Consider the following 26,913-nt stretch of genomic DNA (forward strand, 5'->3'; position numbering starts at 1 on the left):
ACCAACCCAACGCTGTAGTGCAAAAAGTGGAGCCAGCAGGTTGAAGAAGGTGATCTTCCCTCTCTGTTAAGTAGTTGTGAGATCACACCTAGGGTTCTGGATCCAGTTTTGAGGTCTCCAGTACAAGACAGACATGGGTCTGTTGGAGCGAATGCACTGAAAGCTTACAAATATATTTCAGGGACTGGTGCATCTGACAAAGTGAGAGGCTAAGAAAGCTGGGACTGTTTAACCTTGAGCAGACAAAGTTTGGCAGGGTTCTCACCAATGTTCATAAATGTCTCATGGGCACAAGAAGATGTACTCAGACTCATCTCACTGGTGGTCAGTGAAAGGATGAATGATACACAACAAATTGCCCTTAAACACCAGTGAACAACTGTTTAACTCCTGGAACAGGTCATTCAAGAAGACCCTGGAGAATCTCTGCTTGCTCTAGCTGACCCTCCTTTCAGCCGGAGGGTTGGACTCCAGACTCAAATATTCTATGGCTTCATAAATGCAAAGTGCCAGAAGAGGAAAGGGTACGTATGTGTACTTGCACCTATGCAGTGATGCCCAATGCAAGAAGCTCTGGTAAGCCAACCTAACTGTTGCAGCTGTTAATTACACAGACTCTGCTAGAGTGGTTGAAATTAACAAAGACAGCCCTGGAATCAGGCTTTCCTACCCAGACCAACCTCCTCAGATGCAACAGCTGTTAAACAGGCTGCAGAATGCAAGGCACTTTGCTAAGATTGATACTCCTGAGTGGTTCTGGGCACATCTTAATCTTGCCCTCAGAACCACAATCAAAAAGCAGGGGTTTGAATTCCACTGACCAAGGCACATTGCCATAAAGCAGTTAGTAAGAAGCTTTTATAAAGAATATCCTAAAGCATCTAGCATTTTTTTTAAAAAGTTCAGTGTCACATACATTTAAGAAAGCACATGAAGTAGCCGACCCCTGCTCTCTGCAGTTTCAGCTTTGTTTCGAAGGAGTAACAAGCAAGTAATAAGAACCATTTGGACAGCAATGGCAAAGCATAAGAATAAAAAATAAAAAGCATATAGACCAAGTTCTGAGCAGATTAACATACCAATTTAAGGAAGTCCCAGCAGCTAGAGATTCCAATCCATATTTATGGACTGTTTCATTGAGGAAACAGCCTTACCAGTTGACCAAAATGAACCTCAGAATGGGTAGAGACACAAGCAGCTTGATGGAATCTACTTACATAAGTGATGTGGGAGTTACTGGCTGTAGCTACCCGCTTGAGAGCAGGTTAAGCCAGCTCTGTACCTGGCAACACTACTAGCTGAGATTTAATCTGCAAAAATTCAACAAGGAAAACATCAGAACAACAAGAAACACTACTGTAGAGGCACATTATTTGAAGTAATATCAAACAAGTACAGATACTCAAAGATTTTGTAACCTAAAGTTTTTCGTTGTTAGAAGAGCTTTCCAAAAACATGCTGTATGTTATCATTTTCTCTTCATTGTATGTTAGTGTTCATCACAGTCTGCAGTCTAGGTTTTAAACAATAAAACTGCAGTTTTTTAAATAACAGAAGCTAAATTTTTTTCTCCTCCTTCCCCAGAGAACGCCACCAAGGTAATGCTCTCTACTCTGCTTGGAATTCTCCAAGCTCAAACCAAAAGTGCCAGTTCAAAACCACCTACAGTATAACAATGAAGAATGGAGTTGGGACCACAAGAAAAAAATTCAACATGGCAGAAACATGGATGTGAACTCTTAAAACAGCACAGAGCTATTTTAAACAGATCACACCAGACGTATAAAGGAATTGGGAAAAACAGGACACTGAAAGAATGCAAGCAATACCCAGATTCACGGGTAACATATTTACCAGAAGACAAGTGGCAACACTTTTTATATGTACAGGTTCACTATTCTGTAAAATAGAGTGAAAGAATGGAGAACACTTGAAGAGTTTGGACACTGGAAAAATGTATTGACTGAGCAAAGCGGTAACTAAAGCTAAACTGAGGAGCATTAGAAACAGAGTTATAACTCAGTCTGGTGTCAAGTCAGCAGGTAGTAAGGAAAATTCAGGAAAGGGCTTTCTAAAGTTACACAAATCAAAACATCAATATTTAGTGTACTCCACATATACTCTTGTTGAAGTAAAAAAATGAAGAGTGAATGAACAGAGAAAAGCCTGGCTTTCAGAAGTATTATATTCAAACACCAGTACTTAGAACAAAGTATCAACCTATTTAAGACCAAAGACCACTTCAGGGTAGCTGGCCTCTGACTAAGAGGTAAGGTTCTACAGTGAGTCTCAATTTACACTAAGAAATGATGAGTAGATCAATACAATGGCCCAGCACTGGTCTGCATAAATCCACAGCAACAAGAGACTGCTAGACATCTTTAGAGAGCCATGTAGCAGACAGGCAAATCAGTGAAAAAAGGTTAATCACTCTGAATACCTGTTAAGGGGCCTGTTAATCCAGAAAAATGGACACAGTGACTGGGCACAAATTTAGTCTGCTACAACAGGTCCCTCCTGGCTCAAAAACCTCTACTGGACTGTGCAGCGTGGTCAGCTGGTGATCCCATCTCCCTACACCTTTAATGAGCCAACACAAGTACACAGTGTAGGCATAGCCCAAAACGGAGAAGCAAAAGGAGAAGAGAGAAGCCAGAAAACAAAAAATCACTGACAGGGTGAGACCAGATGACATTGTGTAGAGAAAAGGGAGTTAGAGGTTTACAGATGTTGACAAGTTAGGCAAAAATTTGTGATAAACTAAATACTGCCTAAAATCCCACCTACTGTAATATTTTTACAATCACTAAAAAAAAGTAGATAACAGAGAAAAGACTCTGGATGGTAAGAACTTTTTCACTGTCAAATGTCAATTCTGTGAAAATTCATGAAGTTTTGGCATTTGTACATTGATATGATACAACAACTCCCCTATTTAAACACATTGTACCACTCAGTTTAAATACCCTGAAAGATGAGTTAAAAGCAATTTTAGAGAATCCAATCAGATGTTATATGCACACTCCTAAATTACATTAGCATTTTACAACTGTCTTCTTAAAATTCTAATTACAATGCAATAATTCATTTTACTTTAACTCATCCACTACACAAGATACCCAAAGAAGTACAAATATTTTAGCTACAAATGACTGTAATAACCAGTAACATACAATAATATTAGTGTGTTTTATTTATAAAACTTGGCATGTTACTATGTCAAAGAAGGACATTCAAAGAACATCATATTAGTTAAGTTTGAATTCTATTCTAATACTTTAAAAAGCCCTTCTCAGGTCTCAAAAGGTTTCAAGAAAAAACGTTTTTAGGCAGAACATGCTGTCATAAAAAAAAAAAAACCATAATAAAATTTTAAGTAATTTAGCACAGCAAACTGAGAACTCATTAAGAAACAAAATTAGTAAAACATACATGTATATTCCCAAAGCAAAGCTTCTGCAGATAAAATGGAACTGGAAGAGTTAGGTGAACTTATACTGAAAAAAGTAACATGCATTTTTTTAATACAAAACTAACTTTCAGGGAAAAAGATTATGTGAACAAAAATTTCTTTGCAAACCTATACACTTTATAGATGGTGTTTATAACTGCAGTGTATAGAGGAGCATTACTTTAGCTCAAAAATTATTACCTGCTAACTTCAGAACTCAAGTAGCACAGCAGATGGATGGCCCAAAGGAAAGGTCCCGCGTATGTGGCAAATGCTGTGAGGAAGATAGCTGGTATCTCCACATAGCTGTCTAGTCCCACAAAACCTGCTGAAATGTCCACAGTAGCAATGCCATTTGAATTTCCCTGAAAAGAGGGATAAAATAGTAAATATCCAAATACCTACAAAGATACAGGTTAAATACATTAGAATAATATTAATTATTGCATCCATTAAGGACTTACTCTTTGAATTGCTTTACAGTACAGCCAGCACAGTACAGTACATATTCTTTACATATGACTTTCAATAATACAGCTTACCAAACAAGTGCTTTTAATTAAAATTTACAGATTAACAAAGGCATAAACAGCATGCTACTTTGTGAGTCTTATTTTTTTCTGCAAATTAACACACCTATTGTTTAATAAGTTACATTAAAAAAAAATAATTTAAAATAAACAGCTCCACTTGCTGATTTCAGACACATTAATGAAAAAGATGCATTATTTTTGTCACACAAGGTTAGAACACAAGATTTTAGGTTTGCTGTCTAAAATTACACCAGGAATAAATATTTCTTGCCCTTAGAGACAGCAGTACTCTAAATTAGAGCTGTAATGGAACATTACATCGCCCACCTGCCTGCCTCACGGCACAAGTTCCTGCATGTAAACAGATTAAGAAAGGCAAATTTAGAGAGGCTTCTTCTTCTCAAGTCCCTGTACCACATAAGATTGCATTGAAATAGACCAGAAGCCAGTCTAGATAGCCTGAATCATCAATAAAAGGCATTTAAAACTACCAAGAGAAAAACAAGAGGAACATACAGCAGTTAAAGTACCAAGAGCTGTCAAAGTCTAGAATGTTTTACCCAGTTTTCTTTTCCAGCGACCAGGAACACTAAATAAAAAGAAACAATGTAAAATTGAAGGAAGTGTTTTCCATTGAAAACCCAAAAGTACTTAACTTTACCCAAATACCTAAAGTAACAAATATACCCTATGATTAAGGCAGAATACTTCTTAAATTAAAAGGTCACAGATAGGTTTCCTCAGAGTAGTGAGAAAGCTCTCAGATATTCTTGCTGTACCTTGAGAAACTGATCAGTTTCTACAGCACTGATCTTCTAACAGCCATCAAACCCTCTTTTTCCACCTACAGAATCCCAGAACAACATTAATGTAAGGACAACCGTCACCATCAATAGCCTTAGACTCAATCCCCACAGAGTATATGAGGAGTGGTAGCTCTCCATTTCCTCAAACCTGACCTCGGGTCATCTTAGTGACTGCAATCCTCTCAAACTGCAAGTTAACCCAGCAAGGAAGTGCTATGAATACACACTTCTGTCACAAAGCCCAGAGCACACGGGGAAGCATAAAAGATAGGCAGCTCTTTTAGGTACATAACTAATGAGGCACCAGCAAAAAAACCCTATTCCTGAGACAGCTCTAAAACCTTAGAGAAAAAAGGCATTTGTGTTGATGGAACCATTCAGAGCCCATTATGAGTAGTCACCATCTCCATCAATCTCACCATGAAGATATGCCCAGAATATAAGGGCAGCCTGAAGCTGTAAGAGGGCTGTATGGTATAGAGTTTACCAAGATATCGTACAGTATAAAAATCTTCACTTATGACTGTTAGTCTTCCTCATTTTGACTTTCATCATGCACCATTGTAGTAAATCATTGCACCAGTGTAATCAATTATTGTTATGCGTTTAGTGCAATGCCCAGAAATGCCAGGAGCAAAACACAGCACAACTAAGGACAAGCAGCTAAAATAAAAAGCATGTCTGTGTCCTAGAACCTGTAATATGAGACTGCAAAAGGAAGCTGCAAAATAAGACTACTTCTCAGGTTTAACCAGTACAGACTGAGGTCATGGCAAGAGCAGAAAGGTAAGTGTAAGCACTTTGAGTGTTGAGCAAGGTGCTGCTTCTCAATAAGCTACAGTTTGACAGGGACAGGTAGGGAAGGAACCTGCTCTACTTTCCTCCAGTCCCTGTCAACAGCAGGTCTTTTGCCAACCACATCTACTTATTTTTCATTGCCCTTCTCCTCTGCATGACAGATACAGAGTAGAAAAGCTGAGACATCAGGAGATCCTTCCTGCTTGTGTCATGAGGAGCTGAAAGGTCTCTTTACGCTGCTTAATCCTCATGCACATGGTTGATTTTTGGCATCTTGGGGCAACTTCCCATGCCACTGTATGTGTGAAGAAACAAGAATAAATGTCGCACTGCAGTGCACGTCACTGGTCCTGCAGAACTGGTGCAGGCAAAAATATGTACTTCCCTATGGAAGGTAGTCAAGGCAAGCAAGGAAGTTGGAGGAAGGAACAGGCTCTCCTTCTCCTCAGCTCCGAGTCCCTTCACCACAGGGCTCACTCCATCTGTCTTTGACTTTGTTTAAAGTGACATAGCTGTCGAACAAGGACGCACACATTTGGATCCACACACAACTCCAATCACACTGTCAAGTGTCCAAACATCTTATTTCTACTGTGAATCTGAGTCTCATGGATACTACTGCCACTGTTCTACTGGAAGAGTCCCAGTGAGCAGGAAGAAGCATTTTTTCTTCACGTTAAATATCTTTCTCCAAGACACATTCTTGTATTTACACTAAATTTTCAAAGCTATAAATTCTAATATGCCACACAATAAATAAGTGACAATTCAGAGCGTCTCCTTTTATTTTAACATACCACTCTAGTATTTCAGAAAAGGTTGGCCAGAAAGGTTCTGCTGTCTCTGGACAGACCTTGGAGGTTTCAAGACCCTGAGCCATCTCGTTTGACCTCACAGATGACACTGTTCTGAAAATGGGACTGAACTGTGAGTTCTTTCCAATGTAAATTATCCTACAATGCTTTGAAATCATAACAAGAAAAAGTTAAAATCACTTTAAGTAGACACTCAGTCCATCTCTTTACTTAAAGGCAAGTCAGATTAGATCCAAATAATTCTAAATATACAAACCTATTCTGGTTTCTTCTAGTGACAAAAACCACCAGAAACTGGAACTGTATTTTCTTTCTCCCATTCTGCAGATATACTGCTCTAAGCATGGCAACAAAACTCCACAAGACTAATAAATAAATACACCGAATTTTTGTTCATTTATGAGCATTCACACAAGGAAACAAAAATATTTTTAGCAATATTTACAGCAAAATAAGTTTTTTATGAGCTGGGCTATTAAAGACAAAAAAAACCCAAGTAATTTATTTCTATTCTTACTGTATTTTAAGAACAAACAGCAATGATAAAGATACAACATACTTTTGCGAAATGTCTGCTGAGTTATGAGATGTGGACAACTCAGAGCTTAGGAGAAAACAATCAATTATTCAAGCTCATTGCAAAATTCATCAAAAGATCCTCAAGCTTGCAGTAATATCCTGATAAATAAGTAGTATTCTGACTAAATGTATTAACTTCGTCAATTTTCAACAACACTGGAGTATTTTAAACATTCCTTCACTTCATCAATTCACACAAAGTGATAAATCAAGCCTTTAATTACTAAAACAAGACTAGAAAACAAATTGGGTTTACCCAGCTCCACATTAATAACACAACACTTTATGCAGACAATCTCCAGAAACCTCCAAGCATGAAGACTACACAACCTGTGTGAGCAACCTTTTCCTCTGCTTGATATTCACAAACATCTTGTTAAAATGCTGGAAAAATGACATCACACATAGCCTTCCCATTTAATTTACAGCTGTAGGATCTAAAATTTGCCTTTTAGATCCAAACTGCAAGAAAGCAGGCAGGGACTTTGGTTCTGCAAAAGAAGATAAGCTGGGAAACGAGTGTGAAAACAAGGCAGGTGACAGCAGTAAGTCAGGACTCTTCAGCGCCATGTCCATGTCAGGGCTGGATCCAGAGATAATGATCAGGGCGAGATGCAGCCCAGGGATTGCAAGTCTGTAGTGACAAGGCAAGTCCAAGATTAGGCCAGAAAGCCAACCATCAGGCCCAGGTCCAGGGCAGGATCAAGAAAGTTTAAGACAGGCACACACATACCTGCTTACACAGCTGGCATACAACACAGGCAGTAAAGCATCAGATTAAAGCAGAACCAGAATGGAAAGAAGAGCCAGGCCTTTCCTTCAGCTTTTCTCCCACCAGCTCCTCTCTCCATCAAGGACATGACCACATGACCCTGAAGTCTGCTAACTAAACTGAGACAGAAGATGCACTCAGGGTTCAGACACAGATGAAATGCATTATGCAAAACCAAGTGTAATATCAAGGTATTTGTCAACCCATCCTTCTTTTTTTTCCTATTACATTCAAAATCAAAAAGTTAGCTTCCACACCCACGCATTTCATTTTTTCCCCCATGTTCATCAGCTATAGCAACTGATTAATAAAAAGTAGTATCTGTTCCTGTCAGCCTTGCTTATTCTGTACACTTGGGATTTTTGCAGATCTACTTCCATGAAGTCTTGAAGGACTCTACAATACCTTTTTGAAAGAACAGTGCCTCATTCATTAAATGTGCTATCCTGAACAAGGCTATTTTTACTATCATATTCAAAAGGCCATCACTTACAATCCACACTCAGCAAGACAGAGTTACTCCTTTAGTCATTATGTACCATATTGTCTACCAAGACTAAACAAAGACTCAGCAACATGGGCAACTCATTTACTTCATAATCACACACCAAGACATGCAAAAAGTAGATCTCCAAACCTCTCTCCTATTTCCAGATGGAAGCATTCCATATCTCATTTATTTTTCCCTTCTCCTGCCTCATTTAGCCAGCACAGTATAAATTTAGCATCCAATGTGATCTACATCACCACTGAATTTCAGTGGTGTTCAGTTTTTGTATTTCAACCATAAGCCTGCTATTTTTTTGTATGCTACATTACATCTTTATGTCTGTCTGGAAATGAAAACCTTAGCATCACTCTGAACTCAGTACGTTTAATACTGAAGCTCTAGTGACCACAAAACTTGGAAAAACAAATTAAAGGAAGACATTTAAATCCATGCCAGCAGTACATATCATACCTAATAATACAGTTGTGCTTTCTTCACATCTGTCCCCTAGAATTCTAGCGTAAGTATTGCTTGCTCCTGAGGCAGTAAACAAATGACTGTTACCAAGAGCAAGCTGAACAGAGGTCAATACTGAAGCGGAGTATTTGATGGACTCCTCCAGCAGAAACAGCGCAGCTGTACCTCCTTAATGTTTATTCAGTGTCTGAGAACAAACCATACATGCTCTGTCTGAAAGACAACCCAGTCCTAAGTCAGTCAAAATGTATGAGCTCAGCACTGATGGTCATGGACAGGACAGGTATTTGCTAAACCTGGGACACCTGAACTGAACTCAGTAAGAACACTGTCACTTCATGGGGAGGCACAGAATTAAGGTGGGGATCTGAATCTGCTTGTCACTGAGTAAAGACCTTCCTGGTTTTCCCACAAATAAAGAAAGAAGATCAAATGGCTTATTCAAACAAGTAAAATCTGTTACTGAACCAGTATGGGTACATCCAGACCTCTACTATCCATCACTCACTTAAGGAAGAGCTTGAAAATGTACACAACCATGCAGAATCATCTCTAGCTTCACATGAGTCACTTGCCTATAGTACTCTCGAGATACATGAAGAAAGCTTGAGTGCCTGCATTTGTCAAAAGAGGTGTGAATAAACAAGGAGAGGTTACCTCCATATGTTTGGGAGACTGGTGTCCCAGCGCAGGGGATTTTTTAGATTTTTTTCCAACTCAGGTACATAAAATAGCATAAATATTGGTAAAAGCTCACCTGCTGTATATCTGGTATGGATCCTGCATCTAGAGTCCAGTGACTGGCAGTTCATTATCAACAAAAAGTTGCCAGTTAATTATGTGTCACGAATAAACTAAAGAAACATTTCAATCCTGATTTTCAGCTGTACAGAGTGAGCACTTTTCCCTTTGCAATAAGTCATTCATCTCTAGACATAATTCAAAGGAAAGGGAAGAAGACATTTAAATACATTTTTAAAAAAACTAATAATGAAGAATTTGGTTTTGTATGTCGCCAGCTTTTTGATTTTCTCAGATAATGCCAATCAGAATGCCACACAGAGAAAAACAACATAAAAGAGGCATGGAATTACACATAATTTTTGGAAGAAGTTCCTTCTGTCCTTGGAAATATGGACCCAGACTGGAAAAACTATTCTCAGCATAAACTGAAATTTACCAATTTAAGAGAGAGCATTAATTAGATTTTGAAGCACCTTTGTAGCCTCTGTAATTTATGAACTACCAGCTCAACCATTCTACTTTTCTATGCTAATATTCTGCATATCAGATAACTGTTTTTCAATTGTGAAATGCAAAAAAAAAGTCCCTCTTACCCTTGTATGAATTAATTTGCTTCTTCCCACACCTTCAGAGCAGTTTTTTAATCAGAGAATGAAAGAACAGGCCAACACCTAAAGATGGGTATTTTGATCAAACTCTTAATGCCTACCCTAAAAAGGCATCTAATATGAATGTACTTACAACATTTCTAAAAGAGAACCAATAACTTGTTCTCTAAGGGGGTGGGGGGTGGGAAAGAAAATTCCATCTGACTTGACCCTTAAAAGCTCTTTTCTTCACTACAAGAATTGATTTCTCTACTTCTGAAACATTTCTAAGATGTTCTGAAAATAGAAAAACAAAAAGAGAAATAAAGAGAGACAATAGAGGAAATCCGTCCTGTTCTATTACAACTCATTTGTCATTTTAATCAGCCTTGGGCATCGTGAATAGGCATCCCCCTTAGTTTTTGTGAACCAACACACAAAAAATTCTGGAAGACTCTTAGCATGTTCTTCTGAAATTGATACTTTTTAAAGGGTACTGTGCTAAAACAACTTAAGAATTTCTCAAAACTTTTGCTAAGCTATTGCTAATTCAAAATAATATTTTCAAAGCTAGAGTTTTGAGACATGTGATGGGATAGCAAAAGGCAGCTTGTTATCTGGGCCTGTTCTATTTCATACACAACAGCAGGAGAAGCAACATGGGGGGGAAAAGCTTTGCTGTGCTTCTAACAGAAGTTTTGATAGGTAAGTATCACCCAAATCAGATAATTTTCCATATCTTACAGTGATGGGAGATGCACAAACACCCATCTAGAAATCTGGCTCATAATAGAGCAGTGGAGAACTTCTCATTTATGAGATTTGGATGCTGTGACTCAGCAACATGTCTATGTGGAAGAAATTCCCCTGTCAGATCTAATTTTTCAAATATTCTGAAGTTTGCTGAAATCTGTATCATACTGGAAGTTATCATTTCCAAAGGAAACACTTCTAGAAGAAATGTCAAAATTGCCAGCAGAGTGATAGGGCCTAGGTAGATGCTCTGAAACTGCAGGATGTGCAGTAACACAATCTACAGTCACATAAAATGGAAATCACTTCCAATCTTCCAAAAATGAAAAAATTCCTCAATTGCAAGGGTAGTTAAAACTGCAAAACACTGATAATGAAACAGAGCAGTCTTCCTCATAACACCAGTTTAAGACCACTAGAAAGCTGAAACAGATGTTACTAGATCCTAAATCTTCTATTGATCTTGTATAAATATGTTTTTACTGGTGTAGAAAAAAACCCTTTGACACAGCACAGTAAAATAGAAAGATGTATCAAGCTCTTGATAGCTCTAATAGCTATCAAGATAGCTCTAATAGCTTATTTCTGGAAGATGCTTCTAGCTGCTTCAAAGTTGACATAAATTCTTCCAGAAAAGTTAGTCCAAAGTTTTTTGCATCATTCAGAGCAGAAAAGACACAACCTTACATCTGCCACATTAAACTTCCAAAATAAAGCTATTACTTTAAGAAGCTTTTGTTTTCTTTTCCATCATGCAATACTGGTTGAAGATACACGGGCTACATTTATCCAAGGCATATTCACCTCACAAGCACTTTTAAGTATCTCCTCAGGCAAACAAATGCATGCAGTCCGGGCTAGGAAGCTGGACAGTCATGGGGACTGGAAACTGCTCAAATGTTGAGTTCACAGGGCTGCCATCAGTAGCTTGAAGTCCATCTGGAGGCCAATCACTAGTGATCAGCCACAAGGATTGGCACTTGGGCTGATACTGTTTAACATCTTTACCAATGACCTGGGCAGTGGGCAGAGAGTTCTCTCAAGAAGTCGGCACACAATACAGAACTGGGAGAGTGGCAGATACGGCACATGATTCAGCTGCCATCAAAGGTGCCATCAGAGGCACCTCAACAAGCTGAAGGAATGAAATGACAAGAAATTCAGCAAGTTCACCAAAGGGAAATGTCAAATCTAGCACCTGGGGAGGAATAAAATCAAGCCTTTGGTGACACTGGGAACTAACCATAGGGAAAGCCGCTTGGAAGAGATCAGCCAGCCATTGTCCTTTTTGTGCAAAGACCAACAGCATCCAGGATTCCATTAAGCTATATAAGGGATATCTCCATTCTCTCTAATAAGCAGTGGTGAGACCCACATTTGGGTGCCTGGGTTCAGTTCTGGGCTTGCCACCACAGAAAAGCCATAGGTGTGCCAGAAAAAGTCCACTGAAGCACCACAGATGACAGCAAGAAAAAAGCACATGTCATACAAGCAGCTCCCTGGGTCTTTTTACTCTCAAGAGGAGAAAGCTCAGCAAGGATCATAACAATGTGTATAAATACCTGATGAGAGAAGTACAGAAAATGTAGCCAGACTGTGACTTTCTCAGTCACCCAATAGTGACTAGCAAAGGAATGAGAAGCAATACACAGAAACAGAAACGCAAGAAGTTCTGATTAAAATCAGGAAAAGCTTTTTTTACTAGCTAGGGTGGTCAAGCCCTGGACCAACTACCCAGGGAGTTTGCAGAGTCTTCATCCTTTCAGGTATTTGAAATAGGGAATGGACATAGTTCAGACCAACCTGGTCTGTTTGATCTGCTGATTCATGTCAGGGTCGGGCTGGACTAACTGATCTCCAGAGGCATCTTCCAGCTTCAACTCTCCTGTAATTTCATGGTACTGTGAAATTCTCAGCCAAGTATATCAAGAACTCAACATCACTGAAAACATGAACCATTTGCTGCTTTATGAAAAAATCAGAACCATTCTTTTTTAGTCTCTTTTCCACTAGGATTTTCGTGCCAGCCTCCCCACCATTAAACTTTTCGTAGCTGTTATGGTTTGGTACGTCAGTACAGAGATGGCTCTGTCTTCAGCATTTTGCCAGCTGCAGTAAGGGGTGCTCTCAGAAGACTGCAATCAAAGCTGACTGCCTGAATAGTAACATTCAAAACATGCAAAAGCCACTCAAGCAAGACATGCTAGGCCCTCTGAACAGGAAAAGTGGGGACGAAGGGATGAACCATGATGACCTTCCTGTATCAGCAGTTTCCTATCTGGACATATACTACTCTCAATCAAGCCAACCCTCAATCTGCAATTACAGTACCCTAAGCTTGACCAGAGTTTCAACATCCCCAGCCATGGCTCAGAGGTAGTCAATGGAGGTCCCACACTGAAATTTTGCAAACCCCAACTCTTAAACCTGATTCCCAGGTTAACAAATGCTCTCTTTAGAAAGCCTGCTACACTGAGGTTCCAACAATACTAGAAGTAGAAAGATCCTCTCCAGCTTCAGTGCAAAGCAAAGTTTTTGTGGAACTGCAACCTTATTTGCAATGCAGAGACTAGGTTACTGAAGTTAGTAAGGTGTGACAAGCAGTCACAAGGGTTTTCAGGAGAGGTGAGAGACAAGAACATTGACTCCATGTTCAGAAGGCTTGATTTATTATTTTATGATATATATATATATATTACGTTATGACTATACTAAAAAGAAAAAGAAAGGAAAGTTTCTAGAAGGCTACTTAAGCTAAGAATATACTAGAAAGAATGATAACAAAGGAGCTCTCTTGGACTCTGTCCGAGAGAGCTCAGTCCTGGATTGGCCACTAATTATAAACACCTAAGATGGGCCAATCCAGACGGACCTGTTGCATTCCACAGCAGCAGATAACCTATTGTTTACAACTGTTTCTGAGGCCACAGCTTCTGAGAAGGAAAAATCCTAAAGAAAAGATTTTTCACAAAGAGATGTCTGCAACAGTAAGGCTCCTCAGGAAAGAAGGTACCATTTGAAATAATAAGAAAGAAAATTAGTTCTGGTTCTCATAAGAGATATTACATACCACAGCACTTTCTTTCAGTCTTAAACAGTATATAGACCTATCATGAGTCTCAATAACCAGCAACAAAAGCCACCTGTCTTTTACTGGTATTAGTCAACTCAGATGACCTTTTTAAAGTCATTATCACCTGAAAAGTACTTATGAGCCTGTTAACAGACCAAAATCATCTTGGCCCAGCTCTCTGATCTTTGGAACACCTTTTGGAAATCTACAATGAGGATAAGACACTAAGCAATGCATCTTTCCCTGATTCTGAAAACTAAACATTATTAAAGCATTTAGAAACCAAATCCTTCTGAGAACTCAGTAAAGTCTTCCACTGTAATATTTAGTTAGCATTTTATTTACAATGGACAATATTTCTCTGAAAAACTATTCCATCTCCCACCTCTGCAGTGGAGAGAGTATTCAGCTTACCTGAAAATAGAAGAAAGCCTGGCCAAACCAGTAGTGCATGATAGTAATCTGTGCTGCATCAAATTTCAAAGGTATCCAAATATATTTTGTCATCATTGTCTGAATCAGCAGACAAAACACCAAGACTGGTAAATTGTGAGGTCTAAATAGAAGAGTTGCTAGTAGAACCAATCCACTATATACTTCCCATAATCCTGTGCTCTTTGTGCTGGAGTCTGCAGAAATAACCTGTGACTTTAGTAAATCTTTAGTGCCAGTGAAGACTATGCCAAGAACAAAGACATAAACAAAACGAGCTTCAGTAATCCCCCTAAAGAGAAAATAAAATTGAAAAAAGTTAGTAAGTAAATAAACCAGAAAGATTAGTTACTTACTAATACCTACTTCAGAACCTTTCAAGAGAGGTCAAGACCAACCAGGTCTGCCAAACAGGTTAAATCCAAGGCTAGTATTTTTAAAATCCCCACGCAATTCCATTACAAAAAATGTACATTTTAAGTTGTAAGTGTAATTAGCACTTACATTATCTTCAAACCACTTATAAATTCATTTGCCTCTTAATTTCCAGTGAAAGCCAGCTTCTGAAGGAAACATAGCATGTTGTTCAAAAAAGCTGACAAGAAGGAGGATCAGTAAGCTTAAAAACTGTGACCTTATATTCTAGAAGTGTAAGGTCTGAGAATCTAAGACTAAAAGGGCCTACAGCAAGTCATCTGATCCAACCTTCCTGCTCGAGGCTCAAACAGGGCACATCGCACAAACTAGAGCATGTTGCACAGGATTGTGTCCAGACAGTTCTTGAATATCTCCTGTGAGGGAGACTTCACAACATCGCCATGCAACCTGTTCCAGTGTCTAGTCACTCTCACTGTAAGGAACTTCATATTCAAATTGAACTTCCTGTGCATCAGTTTCTGCCCACTGTCTCTTGCCCTGTTGCTTGGCACTACCAAGAAGAGCCTGGATCCATTTTCTGTCACCTCTCTTTCAGAGACATTGCTGAGGTTGTCTCTCAGTCATTCTCTTCTCATGGCTACACAGGCCCAGCTCCCTAAGCCTTTCCTCATTCAAGAGATGTTCCAGTCTCCTAACCACTTTCAGAGTCCACCTGTCATCTCACTCTAGGACCTCCATGTCTCTCTTGTCCAGAGGAGCCCAGAGCTGGACACAGCACTCCAGATGTGCCTCACCAGGGCTGAGCAGAGGGACAGGATCACCTCTCTCAACCTGCTGGCAATGCTCTCCCTAATGCACCCCAGGGTCCCATTGGCCTTCTTGGCCCCCAGGACACACTGCTGGCTCATGGACAGCTTGTTGTCCACCAGGACCCCCAGGTGCTTCTCTGCAGAGCTGCTTCCCAGCAGGTCACCCCCCTTTCTCTGCCCAACTCTCCAGCCTGTTGAGGGCTGCGTAGATGTGGCACTCAGCCAAGACCTAAGTGTCCACTCATCCAGTCCACACTACTTGAGCTTGTCTACGAGGGTTGATATGTGAGAATTGAAAGCCCATGTTATAGAACACTCAACTGCAAAAGCAAGGTACGGAAAAGCCGCTCTCTAAACTACCAAGCACTTCTGAAACTAAGTAGCTAAATGAGCTTGGCTTGTGCTCTGCTAGATGTGGCAAATCCATCTAAAAACAAGAGAAGGTGCATTCGGTGTTTTTAGTAGCAAAAAATATAGAGTATACCTACTAGATTTCCCTCATATTCATGTTTATCTGACTGGCTTCTCATGTGTCACAGTGAAAAGACACTTCATGTGGCTTAAAATTAAGCACGCATCACAAAAATTCAGTGCTGGTTACCTGCAAAGTACAATTCTATTCCTAAGAATGTAATTCCAACCTAGAACACATCCTACCCACCTCATCCCCTGATAGGCAGTGTTCAACACCCTGTTAGAAATAGTTGCTTATCTGCTGATGCACTTACTTTGAAATATCTTTGCCACCATGTTGCCATGGAAATGTGACATTTCCAATAGCTGCCCGGTAACTGTAGACTCCCAGGAGCCCAAGTGCCATAGCAATTTTTGAAACCAGGGAGCATCTTCTTTGAACCAGAAAGAAGATCATAAGAAGGGAGACTGCAGCCAAGAAGGAGAGTTCAGATTTATGTTCAGAGCTGGGGAAAAAAAAAAAAAAACAAACAAATCCCTTTAAAACCAGTAATTAGTGCTAAGCACATTTGATAAAGCCTTAGCTACAGTACTGTATTAAACAAACTGTATTAATTAATGCAGCACCAAATTAAGCACTGCAATGGTGTCTGTTATGAACTTTCCAAGAGGCATGGTAAAATATTTTAGTATTTTTAGAAAAGCAGTTTTATTAATGAGGTTTTCTATTTAAGCATGCATATTAAAAGTGTAATTATTGTGTTCCACCATATGCTAGTTATTCTGTTAATTATATAAAACTGAGCTGCATATTGCATAATGGAAAAGGGTCTACTGCTTTTAAACTAGAGTTTTGTTATTTATACATTTTGAAATGGTGTGTTCTTCTCATACTATAGTATTTTACTTTCTAGCACTATACAAATATTTTTGCGCTACAGGATTAGAACGGTCTTTTGAAATAACTGCATATGTATTTGCTTCATTTTAGACACACTACCTACCGAACCACCTATAGAACACATTGTCTACTCAAAATGACCAAAAATATACTTACATACTTTAAAACAGACCCAAACACACACACACACAAACTCATTAGCACAATATGATTCCCTTAAGCAACTACAGAACCTTGAATACATTCAAGAGACAGACAGAAAATTTGCATCACTGGCAAAGATCACAGATACAGCTTGTTTGTTTGCTCCCCTGCATCTTAAACAGATAACACTCCAGAAACAAGGGCATTCCACTGAGCATGCTGGCAGTGTTATATATTTAAATCTTCAGTAGTAGGAGCCAGCACTGCAAAATGTAATGGGGTAAGGCAAAGATCTGCACCCACTCCTTAACATGTAGCTTCAGAAAGCCTGCTGTAGTCCAAGAACTGCCAACCCATACCTACGGAAAAAATTCCCAGTATCCCAAATAATATAAAACCACTAATTTTGTTAAATCTGCCTTCAGTTAAGAAAAAACATGTAGATTTTGAGAGCTAAGGGCTCCATCTTCTGTTTTCCACAACTCAAAATCCCATGATAAAAGACCACTAACTTCAAGAAAACAACAGTGTGCCTGACCTGTTAGCTGCATTGAATTCAATCACACTTATGAAACTCCAGTTTTATCTCTGATTTAATAAAAATTATTGTACTTCAAAAACAGGTTTACTTTCCTATTCCCTAGTATACACTTTATCAGGAGCTTGACCAATTGCTGTTCAAAGTGTGGTGCTTGAAAAGTCATGGAGGAAAGGTCGTAGGGCAGATAAATTGTCCTGTTAGTTCTGCATGCAGGACCCAGTCAAGTAGCTTGTACACCTTAACAAAATTCCCAAGAGAGGAACTATTCTCTGAAACCCAGCAGAGAAAAGTGAGAGGCATAAAATCTAGAATACTATGAAATAGAAAATGTAGTCTTGATGTTTCTCCTCCCAATTATTCTTCCTCTACACATGGAGAGAGCAGAAACAGTGGACTCCTGCAGCAACCTATGAAAGTAACGCAAGCACCACCTGCTTTACGATTAAAATACAACAAACTAACTTAGTAGCCACTAAACTTTTCAAATGAGCACTTACAGAAAACTCTAACCATTCTGGTCATATTCTCCTAGGCTAGTCATTGTGTGAGATCAAGACAAATCAGGAATAAATAACAGCACACCCTCATCATCATCTTTGTCTCTTTATCTAAAAAACTCAATACACACTGAGTTTAAATTCTTGACTGCTAGCACAGGGATTAATATGCATCTCATGTCCAGGTCTTCTCTAACAGTCTCCTGTAATCTCTGTTTGGATGTTTTTTTGAATCACATAAATCTGTTGGAAAAAACCCTACCCACATGTTTCATAGCATTTCCTGATGAAACAAGGAAAGGATTTACAGACAGCCAAGTCTGGTCAGCACAAATCACCTACTGTTCCAAGGTTTTCCAGCCAAGGTTCTTACAGTTAGGCAGTTAAAAGCACATGTAATTAGCATGTATTTTGAAAGATGATGGAAAGTTCTAAATGGTTTTGATAGTCTGAAATACAAGCACAAACAAGGTACTTTGATCTCAGCTGCCCTGTCCTGGGTTTTGGACAAACCACAAAACTGAAAGTGAAGAACCAATAGCCCCCTGAGAGAAAATCTGGTGAGAAGGGAAGGAAAAAAGAGCACTTTGGCTCTATCTTCCTACTGTAACAGCTTGTTAGGTCTACACTCATACTTCTGGTAATAGAAGGAAGGTTGAAGACATTTTCTTCCATTGTTTGTACCTCACCTCATTACTGCAAATACAAGTAGAGTGAAACAAATTGTAAATGTGCATGATTAATAACTTAAGTGGACGAGGTCTTTTTTAATTGTTTCTTTCATTTTACAACCAAATACACAGAAGTCACAAGGTGTGCTAGCTTTGAGGGGAAGGGCATTTGGGGATGGTTAATATATTATTTAAAGAAAATGTTATCATCTTCCCATGCTGATGCTTCTTGTCACTTCTCTTCAAGCTGACACTTTCATGTAGGAAGTACATGGAAGATAATTTCAAGTATCAGCACTGACCAAGATTAACAGCCAAATAAAGCTAACTGAATACCAACCAATCAAAAAGAAAACTTGACTTCCAGTCAGATTTAGATTGCATGTTTTCTTTCATTTCATCTATTGTTTGATTTTCTTTTGCTTTTTGTCCCATCAAAGTATTTTTCAGGTTTCACAGTCTGTCTGCAAGTAACAAACAACATTTTCCTTATTTCAGCACTGCTGAATGCTTTCCTAGTAGCCAGATTCAACACACTATAGGTAGATTGATTTTCTGTGTTTTGATGCTTACATCAAACAGGAAAATCTAGACAACAGCCTCTCTTTTTTAAACGCTGAGCCCCTTTAGCACTGTCTAGTTAAGCAAAATCCTAGTCTGAGCATGAGCACAAATGTCCAGAAAATACATACAGAGGAACAAAGAAAGAGGGTCGTTTGTTCATTAGTTTATCTTAGAGAAAAAATAGAAGGCTGGCTAGAAGAAGTCTGAGTAGCCCAAACTCAAACAATAGCACACATGATCTAAGTAAGGTTCCTAATTCTTACTAGTAAAAAACATGCTATTAAGACATAACTATGCCAATTAAACTAATACTAAAAATAGAATAACAATCAACCTTATAGACTAGCAATGCATTTTGGGAAGAAGAGAAAGTGCTTTATGCAACTCAGTTTATCACCAACTTTTAATTCATGCTATTCATCTCAATACTGATCAAATCCCTAGGGAAACAGACATCTCTACAACCCTAATATCATGTGAAGGAGAAGGAACAAAGATATTAAAACCCCTGACCAAAGAAAATGTAAGCAAGCTGGCCAAATAGGAATTCCCAGACACTTTACAGACCACAGGATGTGCAAAGACTTAGCTGCATCATTGATTAACCTTTCCAAAGCTTGTTCAGTGAGCCATAGCAGAGTCATACACTCAACTCATCCCATCATTCAAGTTCAAAAATTGTCATACTTCAAATACTACTAATCTTTTAACTCTATATTGCAACTGAAGTTTATGTCACCATGGACACCTACATAATATTCTCCTGTTAGGCTGAAAATTGCTCCATTGTTTTAAGTCAAGATGTAGCCCCACAGCAGCCTGAGCCAACATGTGCCAGGGCTGCCAGGGCTCTGTTCTTTCACTTGGTCCCTAAACACAGCAGAAGTAGTTGCACCAATGAAAGGGAGAAGGCAGAACTGTGACAGTGACAGTCCTAATCACATATCCTCTTAGCCTGCCATGGCACAACACTCTGGACTGTTGCATAAGCTTTTTAAGCCTCCCAAAGCACAAGGTAGGGAACCATTGCTTCTTTCTCAATTAGATTTGAAAGTCAAGTGGGTTTTGTAAGGAATGCCTGACAACAGCAGAAAGAAAAAACTTATTGCCTGGAGCACTTCAAAAGATGCAGACACTTCCACATTCTCTTCTTACAGTAATTTCAACAACAGCAGTGCTGACCTGTATACATTTCCCATCCTGCATTCCTGTTACTCAGTCAGCCCAATTGCCTGCCAAGACTGACGGTAAATTAGAGTGAAAAGTGAAAATCCAACTGAAAGCCAAGAGTTTCCCATGCCATCTTGAGTTATTTTTCCAGACACGTCTATGCAGTGATGTAGTAGCTCACCATACTGACACAGGAACAAGTAAAATACAGGCCAGTGAGGTGAGGAGAAAGAAAGTTAGTTCCTTGCCTTGTATGGCAAAATATAGCATTTTAGCCAAACAATCAGTCATAGCCTAAGACTACAGACGTAGAATCTTTTCTACTAGCTTCAAGACCTAAGCAAATACACTCCATGTGAGGCCATAATTTGACAGGGAACAGAGGAAGAAATTAACCTGTAAAATTCTGGTGGTTTTGTTTTGATCTCTAACTGCTGTACTTCAGCCTTACTGAAGGGGGGGGCAGACAGTTTTAATAATAGGGTTGTGATGGTTTTAGGAAGGAGAATAGTTTATCAACCTGACAGATTTTTGTGATGAGACAAGCTCAGTGGAAGAGCATAAAGCAGGCATTGTTGTTTATCTGTGGTTTAACAAGGTTTTTAACCTTGCTCACCAGCTCCCATAACAGCTCCCATAACATTCCCACAGGCAATCCCATGTTAGATAAGTGGACAGTCAGGCAGACTGAAAAATACTCAAATGCTGGATTCCCAGAATTGCCATTAGTAGCACGAAGTCCACCTGGAGGGCAGTCACTATCTGTCAACCCCAGGATTTGGGCATTGGCCCCTACTGGGGACCATATTGTTTAATGTCTCCACTAATGACCTGGGGGATGGGGCAGTGCCCCTTCAGCAAGTCTGCATACAATACACAACTGGGAGGGGTGGTTGGTACAGTAGGTGGGGTCTGCTGACACTCAAAGGCCCCGTGACAGCCTGAAGAAATTACACACCAGTGATCTTATGAAGTTCAATGAGTGCAAGAGGAATGTCCTGCACCTTTTTGGAAGGAATAGCTACACATATCAGGACAGACTGGGGGCTGACCATCTTCTCAGAGGTGACTCTAAATGCCTGGCTGGACCCTGACTCAACAATCAGCATGCAACGTGCCCTTGTAGCAAAGGCAACCAACAGCATGTGGAGCTGCGCATGCAGAACCCTACCCGAAGACGGAGGAAGGTTATTTCTCACCCTGGGTTCAACAATGGCTCCAGTTATGGGTTACCCAGTGCAGAGAAAGATATGGACATATTCAAATCCATATGAATTCCAATTCACAGGGACAAAAATAGAATCCTCTCTCCCTTCTCCTCTCTCCTTCCTCAACAGCAACAACAACAACCAAAACAAACAAACAAACAAAAAACCAAACAAAAACAAACAAACAAAAGACAAACCCCACCACCAAAAACCACAAAAAACCAAAAAACACCAGAGTAAACCAAAACAAATGTAAAAAGCTTTGGGTTTACCTGAATGGGTTGCTTGGAAGTTCATGACAGGCAACTAGTTTTAGAGCTGGGCATATACGATTTCCCACTTTTGTTATAAATTGGGAAGTACCTGCTCTATCTGCAGTCTACACTCCATCTGTGTTATCCCTGAGACCCCCACAGGCCAAAGCTACAAAGAGTTTTGCTGCTTTCCAGGCACACTTAACGTCAAGAAACCAGAGGTGGGAGCATACTAAAGCAGGAGAGGATCTTCGAAAGTTAAGTCCATACATGCACACACAATTTTTAGATGTCTGGTAACATTTCCAAGAGTAAATAAACATCTCGGGTAGACCACATGAGTAGAAGCACGTATATGAAACAAACTTTTCAGCTGCAGGAGTATCAGGTCCTTGTTTCATGGCCTTGTGGCACCAGCACACTCCAAAGAAGAGGACTGACAGTCTAAAGAAAAAAATCTAGCTCAGGACATAACTGGGCAAATAAATCTTCCACAGATGCTCAGGATTAATTGTAAAAATCCTCACAGTCACACCAAATCACACCTCATCCTGCTCACACATTGGCTTAGCTCATAATGAAGAAGTGAGTTATCTATCATATGGACTTGATATAGGAAATACGACATTTTTTCCTCATTTCCTGACCTCAAGAGCAGAAATGCATGCTGAAAACTCTGGTACAGAACAACCGTTATAATGCAATAAATTCCCTCATAACTCATGGCTTTCAGCACTTATGCCTGTCACTCCAATTAGCATTTCATCTGTGAGGCTGCCAATAAATAACAAGTCTCATATTAGTCCATTTCCTCATGTCATTTTTAATGAATGATGAATGACATTTCATCCATGTGTTGTAAAATACTGGCAAGAAATCTATTTATCTTACACAGCAGAGCCTCTTCATCTGCTGTTTGCAAAACATTGACTAGACAGCTGAAAAGTATTGCATCTCTATCCACTAACTGAAGTACACGAGACAGTTCAAGTATCACTGAATAATAACTTTAGTCCTTAAAAATACTGAAAGGCATTAGAAAAAGCAGAAGACCTTCTCTGCTGTACTTTCAGTTATAAAAAAATCCCTTTCATGTTTATCAGATTACACTCAATAAATTCCTTCAGCTTTTCACCCACACATTACAAGCATGTGATAGACAAGGAAGAATTCTATGTGTGGCATCTTCTCCTGCGACTTCATAAAGTTTGGAATTATGCAGAATCTTCCTGCCTTAATTTCAAAAGTTTAATTCTATTAAGTAATTTCTAATTTCTCAAACCAGACACTGTTGACTTACACATGGAAAATATTTACTTTTTGCTTCTGATAAACCTATCATGTATAATTGGCATTAATTAGGTATGTCATGGTGCAGGGCAAAGATTATGAACTATTGATAGTACACAAGGAATTACTCCTGCATGAAATAGAAATGAAAAAATTCCTTATGTCACTTCACCATTTATCTGCTTTGTATGTGTGCAGCACTTCCTGATCAGAGACCATATAGAAAAATACATATTTCACCAAATTAAACACACACTAATTTTAAAATAAGACAGAAAGTGTGACAGTAAATCAGATACCCACCTTGTCAACCAGTGTCCAAAGTCTGGCCGATGGGCCCACTGAACACCTGTCTGATTCAAGGATCGAAGCAGCCGACAGCAAATAAGGATGATCCATGGAGTTGCTAAGCTTATCCATTTATCTGATCCTTTTATGAATTCAGATGAAGAGGTAGCCTTGCCCAGTTTTGAATTACTTGCTGCTGGAATGTCTATATTCTTGCACTCAGAGGATTCCCCAATACTATCAAAATTGTGCTTCACATTGGTGCTATGTTGAGGGTCACATTCTTTCAGAAGAAAATTATTTCTACAAAGTTCCTGACACAGCATCAAACAAAGCGTATTGATAAGAAAATACCAGGTTTGATGTTCCTCTTCTATAAAACTGCTTGCCCCCAAACTCAAAACATGGCCAATAGTCCCAGCCAGAATCAGGACATCTATTTCTGACCAGCTACAACTGGAAGCAACAGGATTCTGAAAAAAAAAAAAGAAAAAAAGCAGTGGTGAAAAAGTATGTAAAACTTTCACTTGTAAGTATTCACAGCAATGAAAACAAAATAAATAGCAGGATAACTTATTTCTATCTTTAGAAATTCAAAATTTCAGTGAAGCATACTCAGCACTGCAACATAGTAATGATTTTTAAAACTGCATTCTGTTTAAGGGATAAAACTTCTCTATGAATAATCATCACAACTTTACAGATTAAGATTCCCTACTACCCTGTAACAGAAGATTCAAAAGAAGTTCATGCCCTGTTGCATATTTGTAGAAGTAAAAATAGAAATCCGGCAGAAATCTTGAGATATAGATAATAGGTAATTCTCTAGTAGTTGAAATCTGTGATATTTTCAACTCAATGCAGTGACAGCCCTTCACTACTCAAGTTAACAAAGTTACTGCTTGATGGCACCCCATGACCTTGCTTAGCTTGAAATGCGTCTTTCATCATAAAATCTACTTTAAACCTTTAGCCATCTATTATTTACTTTACAAACTGTGCTTATCTAAAACCATAGTATTTTTTGTCTAATGCCTTCTTAGCTCAATTTCCTGTTCTCAGCAGCTAACTGGAATTGCCTTACCATTACTCCTTCAATAGTAGGGCTAAAGAGAAAGGATAAGGGCATGAGGAAGCTGAGAGTACCCCGTTTATTGCTGTTATCAAGTGAAGAACCATTTCAGCACATAGAGAAAGCCATAAAAAGACCACAGAGAGACACAACCGTCGTGAGTATGCACTAACATAAAGATGACCAAAACTCTTCAGCCATTAACTGACAGGCCAGTAAGAAATCACAGGCACAGCTCTGAAGAGCATCAGTCTGGACTCTGTAACAGATAAGGGAGAAGTGACAGTACATGGGCATTACAGATATCTGAGAGTGCCTGTGGATCTGTACCAACTCATTAAAGAGAGCTTCAAGAATGTCAAGGGTGGGGAAGAGGGGGTGGTGAGGAATATTCTGGAAGCAGGGGCAAAGTAAGAGGAGAAAGGAGAAAGGATTCAGTTACATATAAGCAGGAGCCAGTGCACATCTCAGACTGAGCCCTGTGCCTGGTCACTGCGGTCTATCCTGTCTTACTAAATCCTCTCCTATATTCTGTTCAACCCCATTCCCTGTCCCACCTGCGGGCGTTTCAAGATGCCACTGCAAGTAGCTGGGGACAAGCCTGTATGTCAAAAACTTGAGACCAGAGCAAGTAAAAGCAAGAACCAGAGGACACTGGAACCACCAGGAGCTTCCTAACAATACCTTAATGAATAGGCTAACATACATGCTTGTGAAGAATTTTGGGAAAGACACTGTCAATATGCTGTCATACATTACTATTTTATTTCATCTAATTTTGCACTATTACAGAATATTATGCAGAATCTCTTAAAATGTATTTGAAGCACCTAGTGAAAGAAAAATTAAAAAGCCAGACTGAAATTACTGCATGCCATTTTTACTTCAGAACAAAGATCTCTGAAACTACTTTCACATTCATTTCTTTAACTGCATACTTTAACTACATCATCCTCCTACATCTGACCTATGAACAAACTTTTAAAAAAATCTTTAATATTCACAGGGATAAATTTCACAGAGAAACTACTAAATTAAAAGATGCACAGTGTACTACTATTCCTGCACAGTTTAAGTCATGTTAATAGAAAATCAAACCAAACTGACCTTTGAGCCAATAATAAGTAAGCAGGTATAAACAATACAAGTATCTCTGAGCATCTTAAATGCAAGAATCACTGGTGTTTATGACTTACTGACAGCAGCATTTGTATTTTTGTTCAATAAGCAAGACCATGTAACACCAAGAGGACAACAATCACATGATGCAAGAAAACAGTTAACATTATTAGGAGTTTTGCTTTAGGAAAAAAAAACTTTTGCAAAATCAAACTTTAAAGAGATGTATGTGAAAGAATGCAGGAGCTAAAACTACAATTATGACCTATTCACATCTTCTTCATTTCTTGTGTTGTTAAAGAATACATTACATCAAACTCATTTAACTTAAAAAAAAAAACAACACAACACAACAACACAAACAAATATACAAACAAAACCCCACACAACCAAAAAAGTCCTCATGAGGTTACACACAACAATAATGGAGAGAAAAATACCAACAATCAGACAAAATTCCTAGGTTCAATCTAAATTTACTAGCATTTGAAATTTCTTTGGTGTTCTAAAGACCACTTAGGTTTGTTTAGTACTCTATTCTGAAAAGCAAATACCATAAGCTGGTATTTGGAACAAAAGGACAAGGTAGTCTCTGCAAAGACCAAAGAGCATGAAATTCACAAAGCTGAGACAAGAACAGTACATGACAGATCTTCAGCAAGTTTAAATTCCAATAATTCTATCATGCTGACCTTAAAGATCTTGGCTAACTAAATAAACGAGCATGTAAGCACCATCAGCTTGCAGAGACAAAGGAATCTGAGATCCTAAATAAATGAGAATGAAAAAGTCCATGATATAATTTGTCTTCTTTGTAAGACATAACATAAAATCTATAGAAGGACTGGTCTCTTGTATCTAGTTTCTGTCACCAACCGATATGAAAACTGAAGAAGTGATGCATTATCAATGGGGAACATACAAAAACCTCATTAAAATGATGGCATTAATGTGAAATGTCCCAGGATCAGAAATCTGTATTTCTCGCCTGCTTGTCTCTCCTTACTTCAGTGAAAAGAGAAAAAAATACTGCTACATTTACAAAGCATTAAAATTCAAAGACATTTACTGATAAACCACATCTCAGATCAGAGTTAAATCACTATGCAAAATTAAAAATTATGATGCAAATTATAATCTCCCCAGCCTTGATAATCTTAAGAAATTCTAGAAATATCTTCATCAAGGTTTTCTATATTTACTTCTAATTCCTTATATATTAACTGTGCCTTATTATGAATGCCATGAGAATGGTGTCATATACAGTCTGACCTTCGATTACT

General features: G+C 38.8%; 1 protein-coding gene across 2 annotated transcripts in view; it reads right to left on the minus strand.

The window, feature by feature from the left end:
* PIGG (phosphatidylinositol glycan anchor biosynthesis class G) overlaps positions 1 to 26,913 on the minus strand; it is an 82,502-nt gene that overhangs the window by 31,610 nt on the left and 23,979 nt on the right. Inside the window, exons 8-12 of one of the 2 annotated variants that reach the window (XR_004082502.1) lie at positions 23,455 to 23,912; positions 16,226 to 16,417; positions 14,293 to 14,602; positions 3,653 to 3,816; positions 1,218 to 1,310 (exon numbers count right to left, since the gene is read on the minus strand). Coding sequence is in view for 1 of the 2 variants with exons in the window: in XM_031063193.1 (XP_030919053.1) it covers positions 3,653 to 3,816; positions 14,293 to 14,602; positions 16,226 to 16,417; positions 23,455 to 23,912 (1,124 nt within the window). In the remaining variant the exon portion in view is untranslated. The remainder of the gene's footprint in view (positions 1 to 1,217; positions 1,311 to 3,652; positions 3,817 to 14,292; positions 14,603 to 16,225; positions 16,418 to 23,454; positions 23,913 to 26,913) is intronic. The other variant, XM_031063193.1, reaches the window with a different exon arrangement.

The sequence above is a fragment of the Geospiza fortis genome, unplaced genomic scaffold, assembly GCF_000277835.1.
Source record: "Geospiza fortis unplaced genomic scaffold, GeoFor_1.0 scaffold274, whole genome shotgun sequence".
NCBI lineage: Eukaryota > Metazoa > Chordata > Aves > Passeriformes > Thraupidae > Geospiza > Geospiza fortis.